The following is a 27,882-nucleotide window of genomic DNA, read 5'->3' as shown; positions in this document are numbered from 1 at the left end:
AGACAGGGGGTGAACCCAGTGATTATGGGGCAGCTATTCTGGTGGTCAGTGGCACACCTAGGCAATCTGGGTGCCCGGACCACCCTGCCGTGAGGTTCTCCCCCGCTGCCGCAAGGCCCTCCCTGCCGCCACGAGTCCTCACCACCGTGAGGCTGAACTGCCAATATTCTAGCCGCCATGTGTGCAGCTGGGGGTGGGGAGTGAGGTGAGCAGGCCTCCCGTGGCGGTGGGAGCAGGTGAGCGGAGCGGGTCACGGGCTTGCGACACTCTTTTCTTTTAAAATGTTTAATGTTTTTTAATCTATTATGATTTTATCTTTTTATGAATGTTAAATGTGTTATGTGTTATGTTTTAATTCTGTACACCACCTAGAGATTTTTATACTAGGCAGTATATAAATCCAATAAATAAGTAAGTAAGTAAGTAAGAAAATAAATAAAAATATTCTAACTGTGCAGGTGCACTGGACCGCCTTGAGTTCCCAGAGGCTGCTGAGCCAGATAGTCAGGCTCCGCGGCTGCTCCCACTCCACCCGCCGCCACCACAGTGGGGGGAGGCCTGCTCACTTCACCCCCAACCCCAGCTGTGCACATGGCAGCTAGAATATCGGTGGTTCAGCCTCGCAGTGGCGGGGAGGAGGGCTTGCAGCAGGGGGCTCATAGTGATGGCAGGAGGCCTCCCCGGGCCTTTGAGGCCACGGACCGGGCCCCAAAGTCCGGGGGTAAGAGTGCCTCTGCCAGTGGTGGTGAGGAATAGAAGAAGTAATGTTGGCAGGTCATCAGGCAGCTACAGGGGAAGGGAAATCAGAAAGCTATTAGCTGTTTCCCCTTCAAGCTGCCCTGCCAGCTCTTTGACCTTGGGAAGCAGTGCCAAGCCAACCACCCACAGAGCTTCGCCTTGCTCCTTTGTAATGCCAGAAATCATCCATGATCTGATTATGGATGAAGGGACTGACCTGGTACGTATCACAGAGACTTGGTTGGGGAAGGTTGGTGGCCAAGGATGGTCCCAGCTTCTCCCTCTGGGGTAATTCTGTTGATGAGCAGGTGAGAAGACGTGTGTGGGGAGGTGGAGTGGCTGTGGTCTATAAGTATAACATCTCCCTTACCAGGATCCCTGTTGAAGTGTCTGACCATATTGAATGTGTGACCATATTGGATATCTGGGGACCAGGTATAGATTGGGACTTTTGTTGGTGTACTGATCACCCCACTGCCCAACAGAGTCCCCAAATGAGCTAATGGACTTAGTCTTGGGCTTGGCATTGGAGTCCCACAGGGTTGTAGTGGGGGGAACTTCAATGTTCACTTTGGGACCAATTTGTCTGGGGCGGCTCAGGAGTTCATAGCAGCCATGACAACTATAGGCCTGTCCCAAGTGGTCTCAGGACTAACACACATTGCTAGACACACACTTGATCTGGTCTTTTACTCTGATCAGCGTGGTGTTCCATGGATTGGGACTCCAGTGATCTCCCCATTGTCATGGACAGACCACCATCTGGTTAAGGGTGGACTTAAACCACAAACAACCTCTGCAGGGTTGAAGGACCTATTAGGATGGTTCACCCGAGAAGGTTATTGGATCCAATGGGATTCCAATAAGCCCTGGAAGGATATAGTGTTGGCTTTGCCAGTGAGCCTGTTGATTCCCTAGTGGAGAATTGGTACAGCAAATTCTAACCAGGGCAGAAGATATGATAGCTCCTAAGTGTTCTCTCTGACCCACTTCCAAACTGGCCCCTTGGTATACTGAAGAACTACGGGGGCTGAAGCGGCAGGACAACTGGAACACAAGTGGAGAAAAACTCAACTCGAATCTCTGCAGTATGTTGGAAAGACCATATTATTCCTAGACTAAAAGAGCTACACTGGCCACCAACATGTTCCTGAGCAAAATACAAGGTGCCTATAAAGCCCTATACAGCTTAGCCCTCGGGTATTTAAGAGAACGTCTTCTTCCCTATGAGCCCTACCACCCATTGAGATCATCTGGAGAGGTTCATCTGCAGTTACCACCGGCTTGTCTGGTGGCTACACAGGGACGGGCCTTCTCTCTTGTTGCCCTGAGGCTTTGGAAAGAGCTCCCTGGTGAAATAAGAGCCTCCTCATCTCTGACAAGTTTTTAAAAGTCTCTAAATACTTATTTCTTCACCCAAGCTTTTTAACTGGACTGTGGCTTTTAATTCTTTTCAAGGTTTTCATTTTTAATCTGTTTTAATGTTATTGTGAACTGCCCAGAGATGGAAGTTTCTACAAGTTTGACAGTCTACAAATTTGAAAAATAAATAGATTCCAAGGAATAATATACCCTTGTTTTACTGATGCAAGTTGTGGCGATAGTCACTGGCTAACATGGTTTTAACCTTCAGGGAGGAGAGGTCTATCAGCAGCTATTCACCATGATGGCTAAGAGGAACCTCCATGTTCAGAGATAGTCTACCTCTGGATATCAGTTGCTGGGCACTTTCTTGTAGGAGGGCTATTACCTTCATGCCCTGCTGATGGGTTTTCCAGAGGCATCTGACTAGCCTCTGTGGGAAATTAGGTGCTAAAGTAGATGGATTGTCAGTCTGATCCTTCTCTTAAGTTCTTACTCCAAACATTTTTAAGCTGGTGTAAGAGTTGCTTGACTGGTTCCTAAAGTTGTGCTTACCGAAGCCAGTGCAGGAGCAGAGGAAACATTTGTAGGGGAGAACTGGTAGCCAGGAGAAAGGGGGGATTAACTCTTCGCATGCCTGTTGATTCCTTAAATGTTTCCTCCACAGGCTCTTTCCCCCGTGGCTGGACCTACTTCTAGATTCTAAACCCAGGTGAGGGGTTTTCAGAAAAGGGTCCAGGGACATAAAAGGGAGGGGCAGAGGCTACTACTTACAAAATAAACACCCAGGAAACGTATACGCAAAGGACACATTTAACACTGCATCTGCATTGGCCCTTGGTGCTGAATGAACCGAAGCACATTTAACCAGCAGCTACATTAGAACATTGCTACTACATGGAAGATGTGAACAGAGATCTGCTCCGGGTGCCAACAATGAGGGAGGCTCGGCTGTTGTGCACGCGGGACAGGGCCTTCTCAGTAGTTGCCCCCAAACTATGGAATTGCTCTCCTGGTGGCCATCCACTCCTCAGTCTCCATCATAGTTTTTAGAAAGCAAGTGAAATCCTGGCTTTTTACCCAGGCTTTTATATTGTTTCTACTGCAGTTGCTTTGTATCTTTTATGGTTATATTGTGTTGTTTTTAAAATCTTTTAATTAGATTTGCATTTTTATATTCTAGCTAGTATTTTAATTGTGTAATTTTTGTAGTCTTGTTTTAAGTTTTATGTGAACCGCTTTGAGATTGTTTTAATGAAAGGTGGTATAGAAATTGAACAATAAATAAATACATACATAAATAAATACATAAACAAACAAACAAACAAACAGAAGCTTGAGCCCTATTAGAAACTGTGTTTGAATAGGTCAAGCTGCAGCATCACTTTGAAAATGGGCCAATGGTACCAGAATAAATAAAAAAGGTTTTTTAATTGGGTGACAATAAAAATAAAAATGAGTGCGACACACAGCCACCATGGTAGCTGAAGACTCTCTTAGAAGAAGACGGGAGCAGGAACATTTCTTATATCTACTGTGTCTGCAGAGAAACTGAAAAGCCACAGGTGGAAACTGTTGGAAGACAGATTTAGGTCATGTGCCGGAAAAAGGGCCCTAAGTATAATAGTTCAGCAATGTAAAATGGTACCTCAGAAGGCTATGGAATCATTTTCCTTAGAACTTCTTTGAGAATGAAGCAGGGTGCCAAATGTCACCCCATCCCATTTTTCAAGCTGAGGTGATAGCTGCCACCACTGCTTGCTATGCATACTCACCTCCGCTGCCTCCTCCTCCTTTGTGGTGGTGATAGCCACTGACATCGATATGCACAACCTCCTCTCTCATTTGCCACTGTGCTAATAATGAGAAAGGAGAGGAAGCAGAAGAGGTAATGAGGAAAGAGTATTAGAGTACTGTAGATGATCTATAGAGGGGGTGGCATTTCGTACCCTGCTTCATTCACAATTAGGACTTGGGCTGCCACTCTGTAGAGCATCGCCAGTACTCGAATGCCCTTTCCTTGTTTCCTCTTCTGCTTCCTCCCCCTTCTTATTACAACTCAGTGGCAAACAAGGGAGGAGGCAGCAGCAAGGAGGAGGGGGGGATGATCAGGAGGGCAAGAACTGCCCTTATAGTAGGGGTCATTAGAGGAGGCAGGTGAGGCAGTGGGGGAGGGGCACCACGCGACCCCACTGGTGTCCCAATACTTGCCACTGGAGGTGATTGCCTTACTTCACCTCATTGAAGGACTGACCATTCTGGCTGTGGTGGTACTCATGTCAAATCCCTGCCAATGAGATGGGGTAAGAGCTGAGCCTATAGTCATTCTTTTTGGCACAATATTCATTATTGGGTCGCAGTACTTTGTAGGATTGGATGGTTAAAGAGAATAGAAGTGCAAGTTCTATAAAGCAAACACACAGAGCATGTCTGAGCTTCAATAAGCTATGATTTAGAGAAAGCAGAGAAGGTGGGGCATGCATTTCTGGAGGGATGTCACACATGTTAGATTTCTGAATACCACTTATTTGGAAATAATGGTATATTTGTATTGATGTTCACATCCTAAACATATTTTCGCTGAAGTAAGTCCTATTGATTTTGATGGAGTTACCTTTCAAGTAATCATGCTTAGAATTGCAGCCTTATTTCTATTTCCAGGTTATGACTCAGCAATGGGCTCAGCAGTGTGGGGAGAACTACTTGTCCGGGAGATGTTTGCTTCACCTGCCCCCAGCTCAACATCAACTATGATCCACCCCACCCTTTTCCAAGGTGAAAGAAAAGCTCCCCAGACTTTTGATGGCAGCAGGACTGAGTGGAAGACATTGATCCTTTCTTTTTAAAGGTATGGTTCACACAATCATTGAAATCTAGGTTTAATGTGGGTTAGTGACATTAATGTGATTGTGAACCTACGCCAAGGTGGTTTATGGCCTGAGATGAATCTAAGATTCCCAACTTGGTGTGGGTTCACACAACCACACTAATGTTGGTAACTGGCACTGAACCTAGATTTGAACTGTGTGAACCAGGCCTAAAACAAAACAAAACACCCTACATAGGTGGGAGCTGTTTCAGAGATGTCTTTGCATTAGCAAAATGACAACACTTGGAGGTAAATCTGTAGTTGTGTGTGTGTTTAAATGAAATGAGATGTCTGAATTGACTAGAAGGGAAAGTCCACAGGTAGCAGCACTGCTCTTTAGAGAGGAAAAACCAAGTGAGACAGGAACTGCGAGTGACAAAGCCTTCCTTTGACTCTCTAGCCACAGATGGCCTCTGTGTAGCTGTGATTAGCTGGGTAAGAAAGCTGTGTGTGTTTTCTTTTGCTCTGAGCAACAAGTCCAAGAGAGCCGCAGCCTGCCGTGAGGTAGAAAGGCCACTGCTGTGCTGTCCTTCCCTTGCATTCTTCTTTTGAGAGAGAAAAAAGTTTAATAAGAAGGGTGTTCCTTTCCTGAAAGTAAGAGAGAGGGAGAGGGAGAAAGACTGTAAACTGTCCAAAAGGGCCGTGAGAAAACAGGAAGCTCCAAAAAGTACAAGAGAAAGCAAGATGAAATCTATTTGCAGGCCATTCCCTGGGGATACGCAGGCCATTGTTAAGCAAGCAGTTCGTACAGCTATATCCTTCCTTCTGCGAGGAGGCGCTTGGTGCCAAAAGGCGGCTATCTGGTCATTGCCTTAACTCGCTGACTGCCAGCCAGAGAAGCTTGACTGAGCCCCAGTTCTTCAGGGGAGTCCCTCCTCAATCGGGCTCAAGGGCTCCTAAACTGGCCAGTGAGTCTCTGCTCTGTAAAGAGCAGCTCAAACGGGCATATTCATTTCTTTCCCAATAATGGACACTTTGAGCACTCTTCAAATGATCATGTGATGCTGGAGGGAAATGGTTGGTGGCTCAGCCCTTTTTGCTCAAGGGCTGTTTTGATGGATTCAGTAGATGTTTATGTTGCTTTACCCAGAAGGCTCAAAGTAGTTTACACTACAACTATGACAAATATTTATATACCAAATATTTATACCCCCCTGCTAACTGAGACCCCTTTTAAAGTGGCAATTCTCTTATATTTAGCAGGGGGAGAGCAACTGGCCTTATCCAACAGCATCCTTCCAGTGGCTGTTGCTGTATCTGCCATGTTTATTTTTAGACTGTGAGCCCTTTGGGGACAGGGGACCATCTTATTTATGTATTATTATTTTTTTAAATGTAAGCCACTTTGAGCTCTTGGGTTGAAGAGCGGTATATAAATATTCACCATCGTTGATTATTCAATAAAAGTTCTCAAAGCGGTTTACACGGAAAATAATAAATAAAAAAGATACATAGGCTAGGCTAGGCTAGGATACACAAGATAAAAGTGCTAGAGAGGAAGGGGGGTGGTAGACATTACAATACCTTAAATAAAAAGGTAAGCAGACCTTTTGTCTATTCCAGCAACGTAGGGCAATCATTAACTGCAGAGCTAATTCATTAAGTAGAATCATGAAGTTGAAAAGGATTAAAACAGCAGTTCCCAAAGGTGGTTCCTCAGATGTTGCTGAACTATTGTACAACTCCCATTGTACAACTTCCTTCTGCCCCTGTGGCTGAGGATGATGGAATTTGTAGTCCAACAACATCAGGTGGTTCAGGGCACTTCTGAGGGGAGGGCAGGTGGACAAAAATCCTGTGCACTATCACCAGAGCTGCCATATCTCATGGCCACACATCTCATCTAGCACCCAGGCAGTCTTAGGAGGTCACCATAGGAATTGCTGTGTCCAGTTTTTATGTTTAAAGGCATCCCATGTGAAATGATCCTATTACCATGTGGAGGAAGTAATGTATGAGTCAGGAAATCTGCATCAGTGCCTGATCTCTTCATGGTCCACTCATGCAATTCCTCCCTTCCCCCTGTTTTCTTTTAAGGGAGAGAAACAGCATCAATAGGCCTTCTAGAGAGAATTGGGGCCTCAGCTCACATATTACTTCCCCCATGCATACTTCCTGCATGGGGGAAGTAATGCAAGTTGCGGGTGTTTTGCATGGGAAACTTTCACACTTAAGAATCAAGATTGTGTCCCTTAAAACTTTGAAGTCCTTTGAGGCTGTTCACATGAGCAGCCCTAACCAGGCTTTATCTGGGTAGGGCTGCTCGTGTGTAGCACCAGGATCGAGGCCAATCACCCTCAAGGCCAATCACCTTCCCAGGTATGAATATGATTATGATTATCATTATCATTATTGATTTGAAACTCAAGTATGTAGTACACCGCTCTGGGCTCCTTGGAGGAAGAGCGGGATATAAATGTAAAAATAAAAATAATAATAATAATGATTTGATTTCTATACCACTCTTCTAAAAATGGCTCAGGGCGGTTTTCACAGAAAACTAATAAATAAATAAGATGGATCTCTGTCCCCAAAGGGCTCACAATCGAAAAAGAAACATGATAGACACCAGCAACAGTCAGTGGAGGTACTGTGCTGGGGGTGGATAGGGCCAGTTATTTCCCGCCTGCTAAATAAAGAGAGTGACCACGTTGAAAGGTGACTCTTTGCCAAGTTAGCCCAGGATTTTAACCTGACTGTTTACCTGGGTAAAAGGGTGCGAATGCACCCTTTTACCCAGGTACAGGGTTGTGCAAAGAGCACCCGACTCACAGCGGGATCCCTCAATGTACCGTGCTTGTCACATGGCACATTGTGGGATATCTGGAGGCTGGGACACAGAGAAAATTATTTTGTAGGCCAGATTTATCCTGTGGGAGCCACCAGCTAGCTACCAGTGATAAAATTGCTATTCAGTGCAGAACTATCCATCCGCTAGAGCCCACCCAATCCATCTAAATCACATTGCTCCATATTGTTCCACTGCATCTGTGGAAGCTGAGATGACTGCATTTCATGGGGGAAAAACACTACACCACCCTAATCTGAGGGGTGTGTGGAAATGCCCCGGAATCCCCAAATGCAGCAGTAATGCAGGCCCTGAGAGAGAGAGCAATACTGAATTACTGTACTAGGTCATCACAAAATAAGATATTAGGTGCCATGTGGTACCTGGCATCCTGACTGTAGCATGTAATATCATAGTAGTTCTGATACTTAAGAGGAGGTGAGGAAATTTTAGGCTAGATTCTTTATTTACAGCCAATGGTCAAAACAATAGGCTAAAACTGAGGCATGGAAGTAGAACTAATATAACATTCTTCAGAACCACACGGCTGAAATGCTGGAGCTCAAGAAGAGGAATGGGCATGCATTCCATATGAATCTGGAGTGATTTTCAATTCCCATTTATTACCTCATTGCCCCATCAAAGTATGCTTACTGCTTATATAATAACTAAGTTGGTGGTTCTATCTGAAACTTTCATCCATATGAATGAAATTTTTGTTACTAGCAGAAGAAAATGCTCAGTTGTGCTGCTCATAACCAGAATGCCTTTATACTTGACTTGTGCTTTGCATTTTTTCATTATGTGGGGGGACAATCGAGTATAGCCAAAGAACTGTGTGGAGATCCACAGTATAGGATAGACTTCCATACCTTTAACAGCGACGGAAAATTGAGGCACATACAGCTTGTCTCTGTAGGGGAAGGATGGCAGTTCAGTCCCCAATTAGCAAAGCAAAACCAGTTTGGTGAGAAATCAGCAAAGCAAAAGGTCTTGAGACAGTTCTTTAGTATTGAAGAACCACAAGGATTTATTTAAAGAAAAGGTTACAAACAAATGTGGAAAAGCCTGCAGCTTAATTTCAGCTGTAGCTCATGGCTGAAGAGAGAGACCAAAACAAACAGCCATCTCTGGAGAGACAAAACGGAGATGAACACTAGAAGAACAAAGAAGGGAGGAGTCCAGCACTTTTATCCATGACCCTGCCAGAGTCCTATCTCCAACAGTTTCACAGTATATTGCTAACAGCCAATTTAGGCGTTATCATTCTCTGCATGTACACTACATCACGTTCCACATGGCAGTACTCCATGCGGAAACCGTAAGACAATTGTTCCTTCCCTCATGAGACACAAAGGATGCATGCCAGCATATCCCTAGAATACTGACATCCAACATCTAAACCAGTCCTAATTCTGTTTCATAATTAGGGCAGCATCACACAAAACACAGTGAGTCCAGATGCGGTAAACTACCGATTTATGGAGAGGGTGCGCTCACAGCATGAACCACAAGTTCCGATTCCAGTGTGTTGTGCAAACCCACAAATATCTGGTTCCCCAGCCCCACCTCCCTCTGCTACCTGGCATCCATGACTAAGTTGAGTGACAGATGTCAGCTGGAAGTGCAGCTGGGGAACTGGGCATTGACAGGTTCGAAATGTTGGAGCTAGGACCCTGGCAGCATCAGCTCTCTGCTGCAATGTCTTATAGTGACCACTGGGGGGGGGTCATGGGTAAAAGTGCTGGACTCCTGCCCTCTTTGTTATTCAAGTGTTAGTCTCGATTTTGTCTCTCCAGAGATGACTCTTTGTTTTTATCTCTCTCTTCAGCTACAGCTGAAATTAAGCTGCAGGCTTTTCCACATTTGTTTGTAACCCTTTCTTTAAACAAATCCTTATAGTTCTTCAATACTAAAGAACTGTCTCAAGACCTCTTGCGTTGCTACTTTCTCATCAAACTGGTTTTGCTTTGCTAATTGGGGACTGAACAGCCATTTTCCCCCTACACAAACAACATGCTGGGACTGGAACTTGCAGCTCACCAGAAACTGGCAGTCCACAGCCACTGGTTATGCATCAAGTGAAGCTGTCCTTAGGCAAAGAAGTTTATTGCCTTAATTAGCATGTTGAATTGAAGGATAACATTACTTAGACATAGTTGTCAACATGCACATGCTAAAAGGGTGGCTGGCAGGAGTGTAGCTAGGGGAGCAGGGCCCGTGTTCACCCCTCTCCCTGCCGGTCCCTCTGAGTGAGGGGGATAAGAAAGAAAATAGGAAGGGATGGAGCTGGGGGGCCCTCAGGAGCTGGGGGCTCCCGGGTTCTTGGAAGGTTAGGCTATGCACATAGGAAGCTGCCATATACTGAGTCAGACCATTGTTCTATCAAGCTCAGTATTGTCTTCACAGGCTGGCAGTGGCTTCTCCAAGGTTGCAGGCAGGAATCTCTCTCAGCCCTATCTTGGAGAAGCCAGGGAGGGAACTTGGAACCTAGATGCTCTTCCCAAAGCGGCTCCATCCCCTGAGGGGAATTTCTTACAGTACTCACACTTCTAGTCCCCCATTCAAATGCAACCAGGGCAGACTCTGCTTAACTAAGGGGACAAGCCATGCTTGCTACCACAAGACCAGTTCTCCTCTATTTCATGAAGAAACAGATACGTTCTGGAGTGTTGTTGTTTTTTTAAGACACTGCTGTGCGGGGCAAGCTGGAGTCTAGCTATTCCTCTTCAAATCCTTTTTGAAAAATGATACCACACTACTCAGTTTTGTCAATATACTTTAAGCACAGACCCTGCCTTAAGGTGTGGGCATCGTTCATATTGCACACTGATAAAAACTGAAGTATGCATGGATTGATTCATGTGTTTAGCTGGTATATCAAATTGTTAAGCATCCTTGACCTCCCGTTGGGATGAAATGTGCTATGCAAATGTCAGATATATTTATCATCAGCAGACTAGCAATTACACTAAGTGCTGTGCATGAGAAAGTACAATCTCAAGATGAGGTATAAAACTGAAAGGAAATAAAAAGATGAATCAGTCTAACGTTGCAGTTTCAAGGCTTCCTCGTTCAGGGTCAGAACACAAGAACCTACAATGAGGCTTTGCCAGTGTTTCTTCAAGGCTTTGTCTCCAAAAGTGCTCAAAAGTTGAAGAACTATATTACCACCTAGGCATATCCTATTGCTTGTTCATAACTAGGATGCTTTGCCCCTGAGTCTGTCCTTTTCCCTCCACTTCCTTGCATGTGTAATTTGAATGTGCATATAAGCGACTCTGGAGCTTAACCCAGGAGCCTTTGGATCTATGTGTGTGTTCAGTCTAGTGAGCAGCCATGTCTGTGGCAGTCCTCAGAGCCCTCTTCACTTACAGGCAGGGAACAAGAGTTAGCAGCATTGACCTTTGTAAAGGAGATGCAGGTGTACCAGAGACATGATGCATATCTAAGCCCCTGGATTAGCCAAGCCTGGGATCAATATTAGAAGCCTAGCCTTCTCTCCACATGTGAACACTGTAAAATATTCCCCTCAGGGGATGGGGCCATTCTGGGAAGAGCAGAAGGCTTCAAGTTCCTTCTCTGGTTTCTCCAAGATAGGGCTGAGAGAGCTTCCTGCCTGCAACCTTGGAGAAGCCGCTGCCAGTTTGTGTAGACAATACTGAGCTAGATAGAACAATGGTCTGATTCGGTATACGACAGCTTCCTATGTTCCTATTGCTTTGCCTGGTCAGCTGAGCAGAACTCAGGTCCCAAATTAGAGTTAGGGTCCCTCTGACTACTACATGCATGCCACAAACTGAAAGGAGGAAATAAATTACATTCAGAGCACCTTATTCCAGATGAACAAAGCAGGAGAGCCAAGCCCATGCCCTCCAACATTTTGCAGATGAAAATAGGGATGTGCTTGTAACACATGTAACAACCAATTCTCATACCAAGAGTTATAGTCCAAGTCTTCCACTCACTGTTACATATTGCCAAAGACTAGATAGGAAAGGAAAGGAAGCGTAGTGCCGCCGAGTTGGTGTCGACTCCTGGCGACCACAGAGCCCTGTGGGTTTTGTGGTAGAATACAGGAGGGGTTTACCATTGCCTTCTCCCGTGCAGTATGAGATGATGCATTTCAGCACCTTCCTGTATCACTGCTGCCTGATATAGAAGTTTCTCATATTTCGGGAAACACACCAGCAGGGATTCGAACCAACAGCCTCCAGCTCTCTAGGCAGGTTGCTTCCCCACTGCGCCATATGCTGTGCACTGCACCATGCCTTTGTGTTGTACACCCATTTGCATGCAGGCGCACCAGAGACATGATACATCCACCTACCCACTTGGAGATTGAATTTCTAGAGCCTCTGAGGAGGTATCTGAGTCCTGAACAATGACAATTCTAGCAGCGTACATGAAAAAAACTGAACAAGACATAACGAAGACACAAAAATCAGGGACAAAATAGGAACAGTGATTTACTAGAATATAGAGGACTGACCCTGGTAAATAAGGATAGTTGGAGCTTAAATTCATCATGTGAAAAAGACTTAGGAATGTCCTAATTCTGCTGATTAATAATACCACAGGTGTCTTCACTACAGCTGGAGACTAGTCTCTTATCTGAATATGAATATGTCTACTCTTGTTCAGAATTTAGTCAGCATCAAGCCTACCATCACTCCAGAGAGCACATTTTTGGCAAACAATGCTTCCTGGAAAATAGGGTGAACACTCATTTCCTTTTTTGAAACTACTACTACTACCACCACCACCACCACTACTATTTTATTTTATTTTATTTTATTTTATTTTATTTTATTTTATTTTATTTTCTTCTTATAACTTATACTTGGGTACCATTCTGTTCCAGTTGGTTATCATTCCAACAAGTACTCACCTTACATTTGAAGGGCTTGACATCTGAATGGACAATCATATGGGCTTTGAGAGTCTGTTTCTGCACAAAGCTCTTGAAGCATAAGTGGCATTGGTAGGCTCTGATGTTGGTGTGAATCAAAACGTGTCTTTTCATATTGGCAAGTAGTGTGAACTCCCGGCCACAGATCCCACACTTGTGCTCTTTCACACCCTTGACGAATAAAAGAGCCAGAAAATGGAAAAAAAAAAGTGGCTATTTTGGTGATTTATTTTTCATACCAATACAGCAATTTCCAATTCTACACTCTACAGTCACATCATGTCCTTATCTTAGTTAAACATGGAAGCTCACATACCATGCAAGGAAACACAGGCAGCTTGAGCACTGCTCACATCCCTGTGCGCATGTGAGCACCACTAATGAGGCTGGACAACAGGGCAACTCTGTTCTTTCGTACAGGTTCCATGCATGCAGTTGCACAACACAACACCCATGATTTCCAATGGGCATCATGTCGCACATCTGTGTGCACGGAGTTTTTACAATGGGTGCAGAGCTGCCTTACAGCGCAGTCCCATTGGCGTTGCTTACACATGCGCAGGGGTATGTGGGTACTCAAGCTGCCCTCATTCCCTTGCACAATATGTGAACTGGTGCTTTTTTGGTGCATGTGGCGGCCAGTCTGGTTGTTTTTAAACAACTTTTGAAGACACACCTGTTTCATCAGGCTTTTAGTTTATGAAGTTTTAGGGTTTTAAAGTTTTATTTACGGTAATTGTAATCTGTTTTATATGATTTTTAGGTTTTAGCTGCTGTTTGTTTTAAGTTGTAAACCTCCCTGAGATTTTGTATGGGGCACTATATAAATGTGTTAATTGATTGATTGATTGATTGATTGATTAAAACAAACAGTTCTAGCATTTCCTAACAGGAGCCTGGAGAACCTGATTCTAGAATTTGGAACCTGCTGGTTTTCATTATAGCAAAAAAAGGGACTTCGGTGAACCCATCCTAGTTCCATCACAGGCAGGGAGTGATACAAACAGTTGTAAGAGGGAATATTTTTGCTTAGTTGGACTTGTGCCTGTCTGACAAAGCAGATGGTAGGTCTGGAAGCTTGCCACTCTTTGGCAAGAAGAGTGCCCAGTATGGAAAAGATTCAGAACCAAATGTACAAAGATAATTCAGATGTTTCTGTCTGTCATACAGAGACAAATGCGCTCTTGTGTCTTTGTGCTCAGACAGTTCATTTACCTAGCTTTGTGTTTCTTAGATTACAGGTGTTGTCTGCTATATTTTTGTACTGTACCATTTCAGAGGAAAAACTTCTATACACTTCCACAACATATACAATCACCATTTGTGCTAAATTAGAAAAACAAAAATGAAAAATGAGCACATTATTATGGTCTCCACCTCTTCCCTTTTTTTATTGTGGTACTGAGGTACCATGAGAGCCAGCGTGGTGTAGTGGTTAGAGTGCTGGACTCGGACTGGGGAGAACCAAGTTCAAAGCCCCATTCAGCCATGATACTTTCTGGGTGACTCTGGGCCAGTCACTTCTCTCTCAGCCTAACCTACTTCACAGGGTTGTTGCGAGGAGAAACTTAAGTATGTAGTACACCACTCTGGGCTCCTTGGAGGAAAAGCAGGATATAAATGTGATAAATAAATAAATTCATTTCCAAGCTGGAAGAAATCTGACCACATTCATCTAAGCTTCAGGAGGAAATAACTATATTTATCTCTGATAAACAATGCAATATAACAAAATAATAAGACTATATTGCATTTTAGCTATAAAAAGAACATTTTACAGAGCAAGCAATACAGTTGTTTTGTAACCACTGTTCAGCGTCTGTTTCCATAATGAATGTGTCAGTTGCCAGCATAATGCTGCACCCCAGGGCCTGCCATGGACTTCTACACAAGCCTTGACACTGCTCTGAACAGCCGGTTTTGCTAGCAGTGCTTCCACAGTTAGTATCTGCTAGTGCAACCACTCATTCAGAGCAGTGCTGGGACTTACGTACTATAGGAGTATACAGAAGCCTCAAGGTGCAGCGTTACAGAACCGTAACACTGTGCATCATATGGGCCACTATCTTTAACTCAAAGATTACAAAACATTTTATGAAATTTACAGAACAATCCTATATGTGTTTACTCTGACATCAATTCCACTGTGTCCAGTGGGGCTTACTCCCTAGTAAGTGTGTTTTGGAATACAGCCGTAGTGCTTAAACGGAGGCACATGTACAGGTGCTTAAACTGAGACAAGTTTGGAGGCCACCAAAAAGGCTTCTCTAGGCTGCCCCTTGGGACTCCCTGGCATGGACTCACCTTATGAGTCAAGGAATGCTGCTTGAGGTGGTGGGGTTGCACAAACTCCATGCCGCATTCCGTACAGATGTATGGGCGGATGTCCTTGTGCTTCATCATGTGATTTTGCAGCTGGCTTGGGTACTGGAAGGTTTTGTCACACTCTGTGCAGTTGTACTGTATAGGGCCGCGATGGGTTGTTAAGTGCCTCTTCAGCTGAGCCAAGGTTGGGAAGTCAAGGCCACACTCGATACAAACATTCTCCCGCCCATTCTCGTGCTTGGACTCATGGGCTTTCAGCTCACTGGGATAGGCAAAACCCCTCCCACAGATCCGGCAGCTATAGGGTTTGACGTCGCTGTGTTGCATCATGTGCCGCTTCAGGTGGCTGGTTTGGGTGAAGGCTTTGTGACACACCTGGCACTTATGAGGCCGGGTGCCCTGGTGGGTCAGCATATGAGTGTGCAAGTGACTCAGCTGCTTGAAAAGCTTGCCACACCGAGAGCAAGCATGTGGCTTGATGCCACTGTGCCCCAAAATGTGGGTGACCAGGTTGTACTTGGATGTGTAAGACTTTTCACACATAGGACACTGCCAGCGTTTTTGCTCCCCTCCTACATCAACGTAATAGCTGTCATCAATCTGGATGTTAACATCCACTCTTTCCACCTTCTGTTTACTTTCGTCTTGTTCTCCTAACTCAGCCCTCCTGAAGGGTGGCTCTGGAGGCCTTTTCAATGGGAAAGGGCTTCTGAAATGAAAATCTGGGGGCATAATAAAAGGAAACATCAGACTTGGGTGAACTTTGGGATAGTATGGATAGGGAGTCTGCAGAAATGTAGCTGTACCCGGCCACAACACATTAGGCTTTATTGGCTCTTCCTTGATTGGCTTTGCTCCAAAATGTTCCAGAGTCCTATAGAATTGAAAGCCAATGTTGCACAGGTCAATCATGTGCGCATTATACTTTGGCTGTGTGTGATGCTGGAATATTAAAGGAAGGCTTGTAGAACTGCCAGTGCTGCTGTCCTCAGACTGGTGCAGTGGGGATGCAGACTCTCCTGAAGGGACAGCAGAAGGCATTTTTGTGGGCATGCTTTTACGTTTACGAGATCCTCCCTCCAAGGATCCATGGAAATTATGTATGTTGAAGGGTGGCCCATATCCAAACTGGGCAAGCTGTGTCCTGAGTTCTTCATTGAATCTAGGGGAAGCAAGGTGGTCTGATTTCATGTCAGGGTCCAAACACTGAAGAGTTTGTATATTGTCCATGTTGAAATGTATGTCCTCTTTCTTCATCTCATGTAAGTCCTCCTGCATTGTCTAGCTTCCTTCAGAAAAAAAAGTAACAGGAATTTTTTTTTAGCACTCTTGTATTCCAGCTTACTAGGACTCAAAGTTGTTGTTTCATGTCTTACAGAATCCCCAGAGTTCCAATCTGTTTTGAATGATAAGACTGTACTCTAAAATGCCCTGAGCATGCCCAGGGGCTAACATTCTCTGCAGCCCTCCGGCAATGGAAGAAGGGCTGCAGGTCCGTAAGGCTTCTTGCCCAATGGACTGGGCCCAGGAAGGGAGGAGGAGCTGTTTTTGCATCCCTCCCCTCCCTCCAAAAGCCATTGTCACTGTTGCTGGAGGGCTGCAGAGAATGTTAGCCAGTGTTTTCTGTCTTAAGCACTGAGTTCTCACAACTCATCATGCACATGTCTGGGGTTAAGGGGCAAAGCTTCTAGCAGACTAGAGAAGGTTACTTCTAGGCAGGCTAGAACCCTGAAGACTGTAAAGGTTAAGTGCTGGTGCCTTGTCTGTAACTTTAACAGAGAATCTCATGCAAGATACAGGTTTAACTAATATTTGAATCTACAGGTACATAAAATCACTGGAAAGTGTCATCCAGAAGGTTGGCTGGGTTGTCCTCACTATGATCATATAGCCCTCAGGGACATATTTTTGGCAAGCACAGTGCACTTCAGGGTGAAGGGGAGATTGCTTAAAATTGCCTCCTCCCACTAGCACCAGTGCAGCATTAGCGGTATGAGCACTGCATTCGTCTAGATGTCAGACACTATAACTTGCTAGAACTCCAGACTTCCATGCCCTCTCCCTTTCCTAGAAACTAAATCTGTGGTGTGAAAAGGATGCATCTTGTCTCTATTGGACATGCATCTAAATGTGTGCGCATGAACACTAAGGTGCCATGCAGTGTGCAGTATGACACATCACACTCTGCAGCAGCAAAGCTATCTTTCGAACCTTTGGACGTATCATAGAGCAATTATGTTTTTTGAATACATTTTCTACTACAAGAACAAATAGGGTTCTAAACCAGCAGAGGATAAACGACTGCAGAGAAGAGCAGAGCCCCTGACCATATGTAACACAGATGTGTAGGTGGAGGGATGTGGCTCAGGTAGTACAATCCTTGGCATGATAATAAGGGTGTTATATAAGCATGCTTCTATTTTCCTCTGTAAAATGTTGGAGGGCATGTGATGTAGCAGTGGCCACAGAGGCACTGCATCAGTTGAAAAGTAGCCTGGGACAAGACAGCAGAAGTCACTTGAGTGAAAGAGAGGGGCTCGGGATGTGCTCTGAGAAGATGACTATTTCGTCTCTCCAGTGGCAGCTTGGAGATTGATGCCCATTTCTGCAGCTTCACCAACTGGCACCGGCTATCACTTTGCTCCTCTTATCAAGGGATCTCCGCACAGAAGCCATGGAACGCACATACATTGATATTCCCAATGTCTGCATGTTCACTAGAGTACAAACACAACCAACCCATATCATGTCTCCTTAATGTGCATGCATATAAGATGCTAGCTCATGAAATTCCACTAAGATCACAAGCATTTTTTTGTCTGGCTACGTGGTTTTGGGAGCCAGCCAAAAGGATGACGAACTCTGATAACACTGCACTGCCTTCACTAGAAAAAGGCAGGTTGGTTGGCTATGCTAGTCCCCCAAAAGGGGAGGGAATGTTCCAGAACACGTCTACATTCCCTGGGAAATGAAGTGCTGTCAGCTGCAAAGCTTGCACTGGTCCTCCATGGGCCCCTGTCAACTGTGTGGCCTAGAAGGCAGAGAGCAAGAGTGGGAGCTGAAGCAACCCAGCCAGTCTCCTCAATGAAGCCGCCTAGAGATGCCCTTCATACTGTGCTCTTTCGTCCAGCAATTTAAAGCAAGTCTGGAGTGTGCATTAGCTTTTTGGCCGAATATACAATGCCAGTTGAGTTGAATAAATGTGCATTTAGCATAAGAATCAATAGCGTAGCATTTATACTTACATTAATTCCCCTCCTTTGTGCCAAATTCTGCTTTAAATGCATCTGCACAGGCTCCAGGAGGCATTTGTGTCTACAGGATAGATAGAGAACAATCGTTCTTTGAACTGTGTTGTGGTGATGGTGGCAAAATATATATGCAGACACAGATAGTCACTTTAAGTTCAAAGTTATATTACTATTTTATAGTACAAAGTCAGAAGCAATAATAACATTGTCTCGGGACACAGTGTGCTGTCTGGTTTTTTGTTTTGTTGTTTTGGGGGTTTTTTAGTGCTTGTTTGGGGAGTTTTTTGTTTTCTTTTAAAGCATAAACAATGCTACAATGTCACAATGGATTCTGCATCTCCATGCCCTGTTGAATGGGGAACCACACAGACCAGTGGATCTCAAATTTGGGTCCTCAGGTGTTGGTCTAGAATAGTTCTCTCATCATCCTTAGCCACAGTGGCCAAACCACTGTGGCTAGGGATTATGGGAGTTGTAGTCCAACAGCACCTGGGGACCCATGTTTGAGAACCTCCATTATAGACAAATATACATATGTCTATATACATATACAGGTGCTACATATCCACTTTCCATATGCACCTCCTCGTAGGTCTATAGGAGAGCCTTGCTTCATATTCCCCTGTTTTGTACTATAAGACAGAGCCAGCATCAGCACAAGCGAAGCACCCTTGGGCAGCTGCCATTCGCTCAGCATCTTGAGGATGCTCACTGCTGATGCCAGTCCTGGTCCCCTGGGGAGAACTGTGTCCACCTAGTAATGGTCGGCCACCATCTGCCCCAGGCTGCAAATCATGGAAACACCTGCCCTTACAGTTAAGGCGCATCCCTCTTCACACAAACACTGCCTTTTACGTGAGCAGTGAGAGAAGGGAGAGGATTGGCATGAGGGGGTGGGTCCTCTGACCCCCTTTAGGCAGCTGTAACTGTGTTCAAAGCTTTTAAATTTCAAATGCTGAATTGTGTCCAGGCTTTTGAAAGCTGAACAGGGCTTAATGGTACTGATATCTGATATGCACCTGTTATCATGCACCTGCTATTCCTCATGCACTGGGAAATCTGCATGCAGAATCTTACTGCACTGGGCAAAACAGTTTGCATATAACATCAAAATATGCATGAGTGTCCATTGGGAGGTCAATGATAAGGACCCTTTAATCTCAACACTGAGATGCAAGAGAATCTTCCAATTTTCTCTGAAGTATATTTTGACCTGGAAGGGTATATTTTTGCATGGTTTCCAGGATTTTGCTCAATGGCCTTATTATATCACAGAGCAGTAACATTGCCAAAGCAAATCTGGCAATAACACACACCGCAGAAAGGCCTTGCTGGCTTAGGCACATTGCTCCAGGCAGGAAAACTGGGTCCCAAACATTCAGCAGCTATCCGAAAAAGACATGGCAACATAGTAGATTTATTTGTTTGTTTATATACTGCCTGATATGTGCATCTTTAGGTGGTGTACACCATTTAAACAACAAATATAAAACAATTAAAGCAATTTGGAGAATAGTGTAACCCTATAGGAATGAGTACAAGCCAGACCTCAGGTGGCTGGGGTTAATAAATATGGAGGCTATTCACACGATTGCAGAAAATCGGGCTAGCCTCCACTAGCCCGATTTTCTGCAATCGTGAGAACCACCGGGCTTGGCTGTGAGCCCGGTGGTTCTTGAGCGGGTAACCCGCTCAAGTAGCCCGCCCCTAAAACCAGGTTTGCGGAGTGAGTGCTCCGCAAACCCGGGGTTTTTTATTGTCAGTAGCCACGGCCTGGCTCTGCACCACAGCTACTCACAAGGAGACCCCCAGAGGGGAGGCAAAAAGCCACCTCTCAGCTCTGGCGGTCTCGCCAGCATGCCCTGTGCGCCCGATCGGCCCCCACTCCCCCAGTCCCCACCGGCTCTGCCACAGAGCCGGCAATTGTGTGGGTGGCTGATCTGGCTGCCCAGGGCTCCTGCCCTGCTCGTGTGCGGGGAGAGCGGGCTTAGCCCATTCTCCCTGCTCACTCTCGCAAACCAGGTCTCACTGATCGTGAGACCCAGCTCATAATGTTACAAAGGTTGACTGGCCTTGTTTTTGTTAGTCATCATCATCATCATCATCCACTTTATTACGGCCAACGGCCAAATAAAATAAAACAACTACAGAATAATGCAATCAGGTTACAGAGTAAAAGCAGATAATACAATAAAACAAAAAGAAAGCAAATACTAATACAGTAAACCTTCACCAAATTTCTGCTACTCAAACCCTGCATCACTCCTTTCGACCCTCCTCTGCCGTAGTTTGCCTGCTATAAAGCAGAACTTTGCAACTCTCAAGGAAATAGAATCGTTCGAATCTGCCAATACAAAATCTACCTTCACTTGCTCTGAAGCTGACCCAAACTGACTTAATACAGGGGTAATTAACTCTTCTCTGAGATCCCTATAGAAACTACATTTCAACAATATATGCTCGGTAGATTCCACTTCTCCTGCCAAACATGGACATAATCTCTGGTTATAGGGAACCTCATGAAATCGCCCTTCCATCACTGCCGACTGCAACACATTCAGCCTATCCGCTGTTAAGGTCCTACGGTGCTCCACAGAAGTTATCTTTCGTAAGTATCGTGCCAAACATTGTCTATTTATTTGGGTTCCCATCCGTATTCCATACCCCACTTTACTGATATTGCTCTGTCTAGCTATGTCACTTATATGCTGGTTTATGGTAACTCTGGCCTTGGTAAACCCTAACTCCCTTATTGCTGGAAGTGAAAACCCCAACCAGCTTAATTTCCTGTCAATTGCACTTTTCCATCTGGTCTTATAATCATCCAGCAGAACCAGTGGGGCGAGGCCAGCTGGGGGAAAAACCAATTTAAGCCAATAGCCAAAAATGGCTTTCCAGATTCTGGCTTCGACAGGAAGCCATCCCACTTCTAATCTAAGACAAGTATTGGGAGCCGATCGAGCTACCCTCAACATACCCCTAAGGAATTTAGATTGAACCGCTTCCGTATGTCCACATAGGGGCCCAACTGTTCCCCAACCAGCAACAGGGCAAGGGCCTTAGCCCTAAACAGTTCAAAAACCACCTGTACTGATTGTGCTCGTTTCCTAAGATGTAAGGAATAGAGTGCCGAAGCTACTTTTGGGGCATTTTGCGTTATATAATCCCTATGGGCATTATTGGTCTTATTTGCCTGAAGGACTGTACCAAGATATTTAAATTGCATAACCTGTTCTAATTTGTGGCCATTAAGAGTCCAGGAAAAGATTTTAGGTCTGTTTGAAAATAACATGATTTTAGTTTTATCATAGTTTAATGTAAGGTCTTGTGTCTCACAGTATTCTACTAACGCCCGCAAGGCTCTCTTAAGGCCAATCTGAGTCCTCGAAACCAAAGCGGCAGCATCCGCATATAAAAGAATATTTACATGTTTGCCTGCGAGCTTCGGGTGATGGAACTCCAGCTTCCTCATATAAGGGACTACACTGTTAACATAATAGTTAAAGAGCGTGGGTGCCAAAATGCACCCTTGCCTTACTCCTCTCCTTGTGGGGATCAAACTAGTTACTTGGCCCTTGTGATTTAATCTCACCTTAAGTGACTATCCTCATGTAATTTAAACAGGAGGTAAAGAAGTCTCCTATCTATAGAGGACAGGGCAAGCTTTTCCCACAACTTATCTCTAGAGATAAGGTCGAATGCGTACTTTAGATCTATAAACGCAGTAAATAGGGCCTCCTTGGAAGTCCTTGCATACTTTTCCGCCAAATGCTGTAGGACAATTATAGAATCCATAGTTGACCTACCTGCTCTGAAACCACTCTGTTCCTCAACCAGGATTTGATTCACTTCCATCCATTCCTCAAGACAGACAAGCAAGTGTCTGGCATATAACTTGCCTATAACACTTATGAGGCTAATAGGTCGGAAATTTCCCGGATGGTTCTTTAGTCCTTTTTTATAAATTGGAATAACAATCGCTACCCCCCAATCCTTAGGAATCTGGGCTGTGCGATTGATATAAGAAAACAGGGCCGCCAGGACAGGAACCCACCATTCTATATTTCCTCTAATGCTTTCTATTGAAATATAATAAACTCCAGGGGCCTTACCTACTTTCATTTGCTTGACCAGTGAAGCTATTTCTGAGCATGATACTGGTGGCCATGCTGGCAAATCTTCCAGATCTATAAGTGTTGCCCTAGACGGTTTAGCATTCCTGTTATACAGTCTAGTGAAATGCTCTTCCCATACAGCGGCAGGGATTTGAGGATCAACTCTAGGTATACCCTCATTCATATAGCTGGCTATTAAACACCAAAAGCAAGAGTGGTTTTTGGACTTGGCAGCAGAAATCCATCGCTGCCAGTCTTCCCTGTCCGCTTCAAGTTTTTTCTTCTTATAATCTTGTGTCTTATAATCTTTCTTTAAAGATAACAGGGAACTACATGGAACTACATCAGATGATGCATGATACTTATTGTATCCATTTATTAAGGCATTTTTCATCCTCCTACACTCTTCATCAAACCATACTTTACCACCAACAAGCCTTACTTTCTGCTGTGGGTTCTGTTGTGAGTTCTGTTGAACACATATAACCGGATGTAAAAGTTCCATGAGTCTCTGATAAACCTCAACACTATCTTCTGTTTCCTCCCACCTCAGTATCCTTTCCCTGAGGGCAGATGCAGGCTTTGAATTTAAGAGTAAAGACATCTTATCTTGCTGGGCAGGAGACCACCTTACTCTATTCGGCATAACTTCCAGCAAATCTACATTAAACGCTGTTGATTCAAATCTCTGGATCCCTGCAGGAATCCAGAGATTCAGCTCTAAAGGGAAATGATCACCAAGCGGTCTAGAGACTATGCTAAAACTCTTGACCAAATTCAAAAGATCAAATGAGCATATTACATAATTAATCATCAAGGTTCTAGAGCCTGACCAATAGGTGTATTCTGCAGGATAATCCTGAGCAATTGCTCCATTAAGGATGTACAAATTTAAACCATACATGGACTGGGCCAATCTCAGGCCCGCAAAGGAACTCACTTGGTCCTTGAATTTACGAACCAGGAGAGACTCAGATGGATTCTGCTGAGGGGGGTACAGGCCAAATTTACTAAATAAAGCTTTGTCATCAGGACCCAAACGAGTGTTAAAATCCCCTACTACCACTAGGGAGGCCTGCGGGAATTCAGTTTGCAACTGTCTAAAATATACTTCCAAGCGTGTCCATACCCGTTTTATATAAGCCTTCTGACGTCTCGGCGGAATATAAATATTTACTAATATGAGAGCTAAATTCTCCATTTGTAGAGACACCACCATACCCATATTATCTATCAAAGCTAAAACACTCGCTTGAGCCCTCAGTGACATAGATACAAAAATGCCCAGGCCACCAGTTGGTCTTCCCCTCCCTTTTGGGTCCCTCCCTGGGGTCGCTTTAACCATATAGGTGTGGAATCCTTCCATGGTCACCTCTTCTGTTAACCAAGTTTCCTGACACACAAAAATATCCAAATCAGTAATATATCTAATAAATAATGGGTTACCCAATTTCAACTTAAGCCCCGCAACATTCCAAGAACCAACCCTAAGGACACTCTGCTTGGGATAATCCAGTCAATTAGTTAAACCGTCCATTTGACTTTCTACTGGGTTCCTCTCCGATACTTCAGATACTTCAACGCAATCGTTCCTGAGATCATCATCTACTTTAGTCAGATCTGGGGGAATTGCCTCTGGACTAGCTATGAGATTACTGGCTGTTGGGCCAGCAGCTACTCTTGCTGGGGAGCTAAATGGATGAGAGATCTGCAGAGACTCCTTTGAGTGGGGAAAGTATCAGAGCTTTGACGGGGCGGGTATAAGAGCTTGAAAGATGACATCTGCCCACCCACCCACCTATCCACCCACAGCCTATAGGGCATGTGAATGTAAAGAAAGAATAAATGATATTGCAGTTTTCAGGAACAGACTAGGAATATGAGAGGGAGAGAGTGTTCAGGTTGTGGTTTATTTCAACATTACTGCTGATGATTCCTATGGGAAATTTTATGGAGCATAGGAAGCTGCCATATACTGAGTCAGATCATTGGTCCATCTAGTCCAGTATTGTCAGCACAGACTGGCAGCGGCTTCTCCAAGGTTGTAGGCAGGAGTCTCTCTCAATCCTCTCTTGGAGATGCTAGGCAGGGGGGTTGGAACCTTCTGCATACAAACATGCAGATGCTCTTCCCAGAGCCTGCCCAGCCCCTAAGGCAAATATCACAGCCTCCCAAATATAGTCTCCCATTCAAACGCAAACCAGGTTGGGAACTGCTTAGCAAAGGGAACAATTAATGCTTGCTACCACAAGACCAGCTCTCCTCCCTTAGATGGATGGTCCAAGTGATACTCTTTGCTTCCCATAACTTGTTGTGTGATCTGCATGGTAATTCATGAAACACCAGTGCCTTTCGTATTGCATTTACTCTAACTTGGTCAAAGAAGGGCAAAACCTTGCTCAAGGAGGCAAACGTACAAACAGACCATAGCATGACCTAGAGATGAGTGGTTAAGTGGTGACGTATTGGAGGGTTGGCTCCCGAGGATACACCTTTGCATCTGAGTGCACTTTTGTTCTGGGTCTTGCCTCACGCAGCTGCCTGACCAATTTTTTCCTTTTAAGCTTTTTCCCCTTGCTGCTGCTGCTGTTGTTGTTGTTATTTCCAGCCTTTAGGGAAAGAAGCGTTATGGGCTGCAGGGGCTCTCTCTGGGAATCTGTTGCTGACTTGCAGGAGCGCACTGCTGCCTGCCTCCACCTGATGCCCAACTTGTATATTTGTAAATAAACCAGAATATTATAAAGATACCACAAGCCTCCACTTCCAGCACAGAAAACAAGAGTTAGTGCAACCAATTTCCTCCCAGTCATTCTAAATTTGATGTTTTAAACGTGTCACTATGCATCATCTCTACTACTACTACTACAGTTCAAATATTTAAAGTAAAAGGTAAAGTGTGCTGTCGAGTCGGTGTCAACTCCTGGCAACGACAGAGCCATGTCGTTTTCTTTGGTAGAATACAGGAGGGGTTTACCATTGCCATCTCCTGCACAGTATGAGATGATGCCTTTCAGCACCTTCCTATATCACTGCTGCCTGATATAGGTGTTACCCATCGTCTGGGAAACATACCAGCGGGCATTCGAATCAGCAACCTCGTGCTTGCTAGGCAAGTCATTTCCCGCTCCGCCATTAGGTGGCACAAATACTGCTTTTCAACCAAAGTTCTCAAAGCGGTTTACACAGAAAAATAACCATATAAAATGGCCCCTTGTCCCTAAAGGGCTCACAATCTAAGGTAGACACCAGCAACAGCCACTGGTGAGTTGAGCTTGTGGTGAGTACCAACAGCTGCTGCTCTGTTTTTCTGAGGCTCTCTTTGGGAGCAGCATTGCTTCAGGCCTCTGATGGTGGGAGAGCTGCAGCTTCCAGGAGGGCCCAGAGTGCTGACTCAGCCATTTCTGCTGGGCTGTGCATCATTTCTGGGTTGGCAGTATAAAAGAGTGCCCTGCCCTGGCGGCGAGCTTGCAGGCAGGGTCACCACTGAAGGGGCAACACCAAAGTGGGTTGCCGCTTTGGGAACCATGAGGGCTAGGACTCTACTCTGCTTGCTGGGAGTACATGGTTGATGGTATCCAACGTTGCCGAGAGATCCAAAAGAACCAACAGAGTTACACTCCCTCTGTCAATTCCCCAGTAAAGGTCATCCATCAGGCCGACCAAGGCAGACTCAACCCCATAGCCTGCTCTAAAGCCAGAGTCTAGATAATCAGTTTGAAATGGGTCTAGATAATCGGTTTCCTCCAAAACCTCCTGGAGCTGGTTAGCCACCACTCTCCCAATCACCTTGACCAACCATGGGAGATTGGAGACCGGCCTATAACTATCCATCACTGAGGGATCTAGGGAAGGCTTCTTAAGAAGTGGTCTAATCATTGCCTCCTTCAAACAAGGAGGCATCCTACCCTCCCTCAGTAATGAGTTAATGATATTAACTAAGCCATCCACAACAATCTCCCTGCTAAATAGAAGCAGCCAAGTTGGGCAAAGATCCAGAGAACAAGTGGTAGGCCGCACCGCCCCAAGCAGGCTGGGGGCTGGGGGGCGGGGTAACTGCAATTTATAAGACCTCTATTTTCCTCTCTAGGACCCCTGTCCAAGTGAATGCTGGTTCAGAGTGTTTGTACCTGGTGTTGGGCTCTTGGGACAGAGTGGGGATTCTGCTGGTGTCCTGCCCACGCCACTGCCCAGCTGTCTCCCTGCCTGTAGGGATGTGCAAAGGTCAAGCCAGTTCACCATCGAATCAGGCCAGCTCAAGTGTTCCCTCTCGAGTCAGACTAGGCCCAGTTCAGCTTGATTTTGAGCCGAATCCCCTGGGCTGGTATGGAGCTGGGCCGGGGTTCTAAACACTTTAAAAAATGAGTATGCAAATAGCCCATGTGCATGCGTGGCAGCCTTCAAAATGGCCGCTGTTAATTGGGAAAGGGCCGGAAGGACCCCAAAACAGGCCAAAAAGACTGGGGGGAGGCCAATGGGGGGAGGAGGAAGCTTCAGAGACTCCCCCACAGCTTCAGCAGCACCCCCCGGAGGCAGCAAAATTACCCCGGGCCCGGCGGTGAGTTATAGAATAATATTTATTTATTTATTTATTTATTTACACAGACAGGTGTTATTGACTGGTTTGTTTTATCCAGACATCAAGTCCTTCCCAATTATTATTATTATTATTATTATTATTATTATTATTATTAGAATTTTCACACCCCGGACCAGCTCGGACCAGCTGAACCAGTGGGGTTTGGGGGTGCACAAAACCAAACATGCCCAGTCTGGTTCAAGTCCAGTCCAGACTCGAACCGAACCAGGCAAGCCGGTTTTGTGTACACCCCTAGCTGCCTGAGCTCATGGAGATGGTATTGGATTTGGTGTTGAGGGTTCCCAGAATGATTGTTCTGGGTGACTTCAACATCCATGCTGAGGCTGCTTTGTCTGGGGCAGCTCAGGATTTCAAGACTGCCATGACAACCATGGGGCTGTCCCAACACATGAATTGGGACACACTCTGGATCTGGATGTTTTGACCGGATGGTGATTTGAAAGTGGAGGATGTATCATCTGTGCATCAGAGCATTTCCTTCTGAGGTTTTGAGTTTCAGCAGCTATAGGGTGGGGGCCTATTAAAATGGGCCACTCCTGGAGACTATTGTACTCCAATGGATTCCTGAGGGCTCTGAGGGATTTTCCATCTGGTATGTCGAAGCTCTAGTTGCTCTCTGGAATGGAGAGATACTGTAGCTTGGGCACTTGACACGATCGCGCCCAAGTGCCCTCTCCCGCAAAGCAGAGCCTGTGCAGCACCTTGGTATGCACCTGAGCTGAGGGCAATGAAGCAAGCTGGGAGACGGCTGGAACGCAAGTGGGGGAAAACTCAGGTGAGTCTGAGTGGACGCAGGTTAGAGCTCAATATCAATGCAATTCAAAGTGTTGGTTTTAACCTTTAAAGCCCTAATGGCTTGGGATCAGGTTTCCTGAGAGAGTGCCTTGCCCAATATGCCCCGACTTGGACCTTAAAATCTTCTTTG

General features: G+C 45.1%; 1 protein-coding gene across 3 annotated transcripts in view; it reads right to left on the bottom strand.

Annotated features, from left to right (window-relative positions):
- ZNF366 (zinc finger protein 366) overlaps positions 1-27,882 on the bottom strand; it is a 56,303-nt gene that overhangs the window by 15,412 nt on the left and 13,009 nt on the right. For all 3 annotated transcript variants that reach the window (XM_053288152.1, XM_053288153.1, XM_053288151.1), the window contains 3 exons: positions 18,240-18,309; positions 14,974-16,283; positions 12,649-12,840 (listed from right to left, as the gene is read on the bottom strand). In XM_053288152.1, coding sequence (XP_053144127.1) covers positions 12,649-12,840; positions 14,974-16,272 — 1,491 coding nt within the window. In that variant the 5' untranslated portion in view covers positions 16,273-16,283; positions 18,240-18,309. The remainder of the gene's footprint in view (positions 1-12,648; positions 12,841-14,973; positions 16,284-18,239; positions 18,310-27,882) is intronic.

The sequence above is a fragment of the Hemicordylus capensis genome, chromosome 2, assembly GCF_027244095.1.
Source record: "Hemicordylus capensis ecotype Gifberg chromosome 2, rHemCap1.1.pri, whole genome shotgun sequence".
NCBI lineage: Eukaryota > Metazoa > Chordata > Lepidosauria > Squamata > Cordylidae > Hemicordylus > Hemicordylus capensis.
Note: the sequence above shows the minus strand (reverse complement) of the source record. Positions and strands in the feature narration are given on the sequence as shown.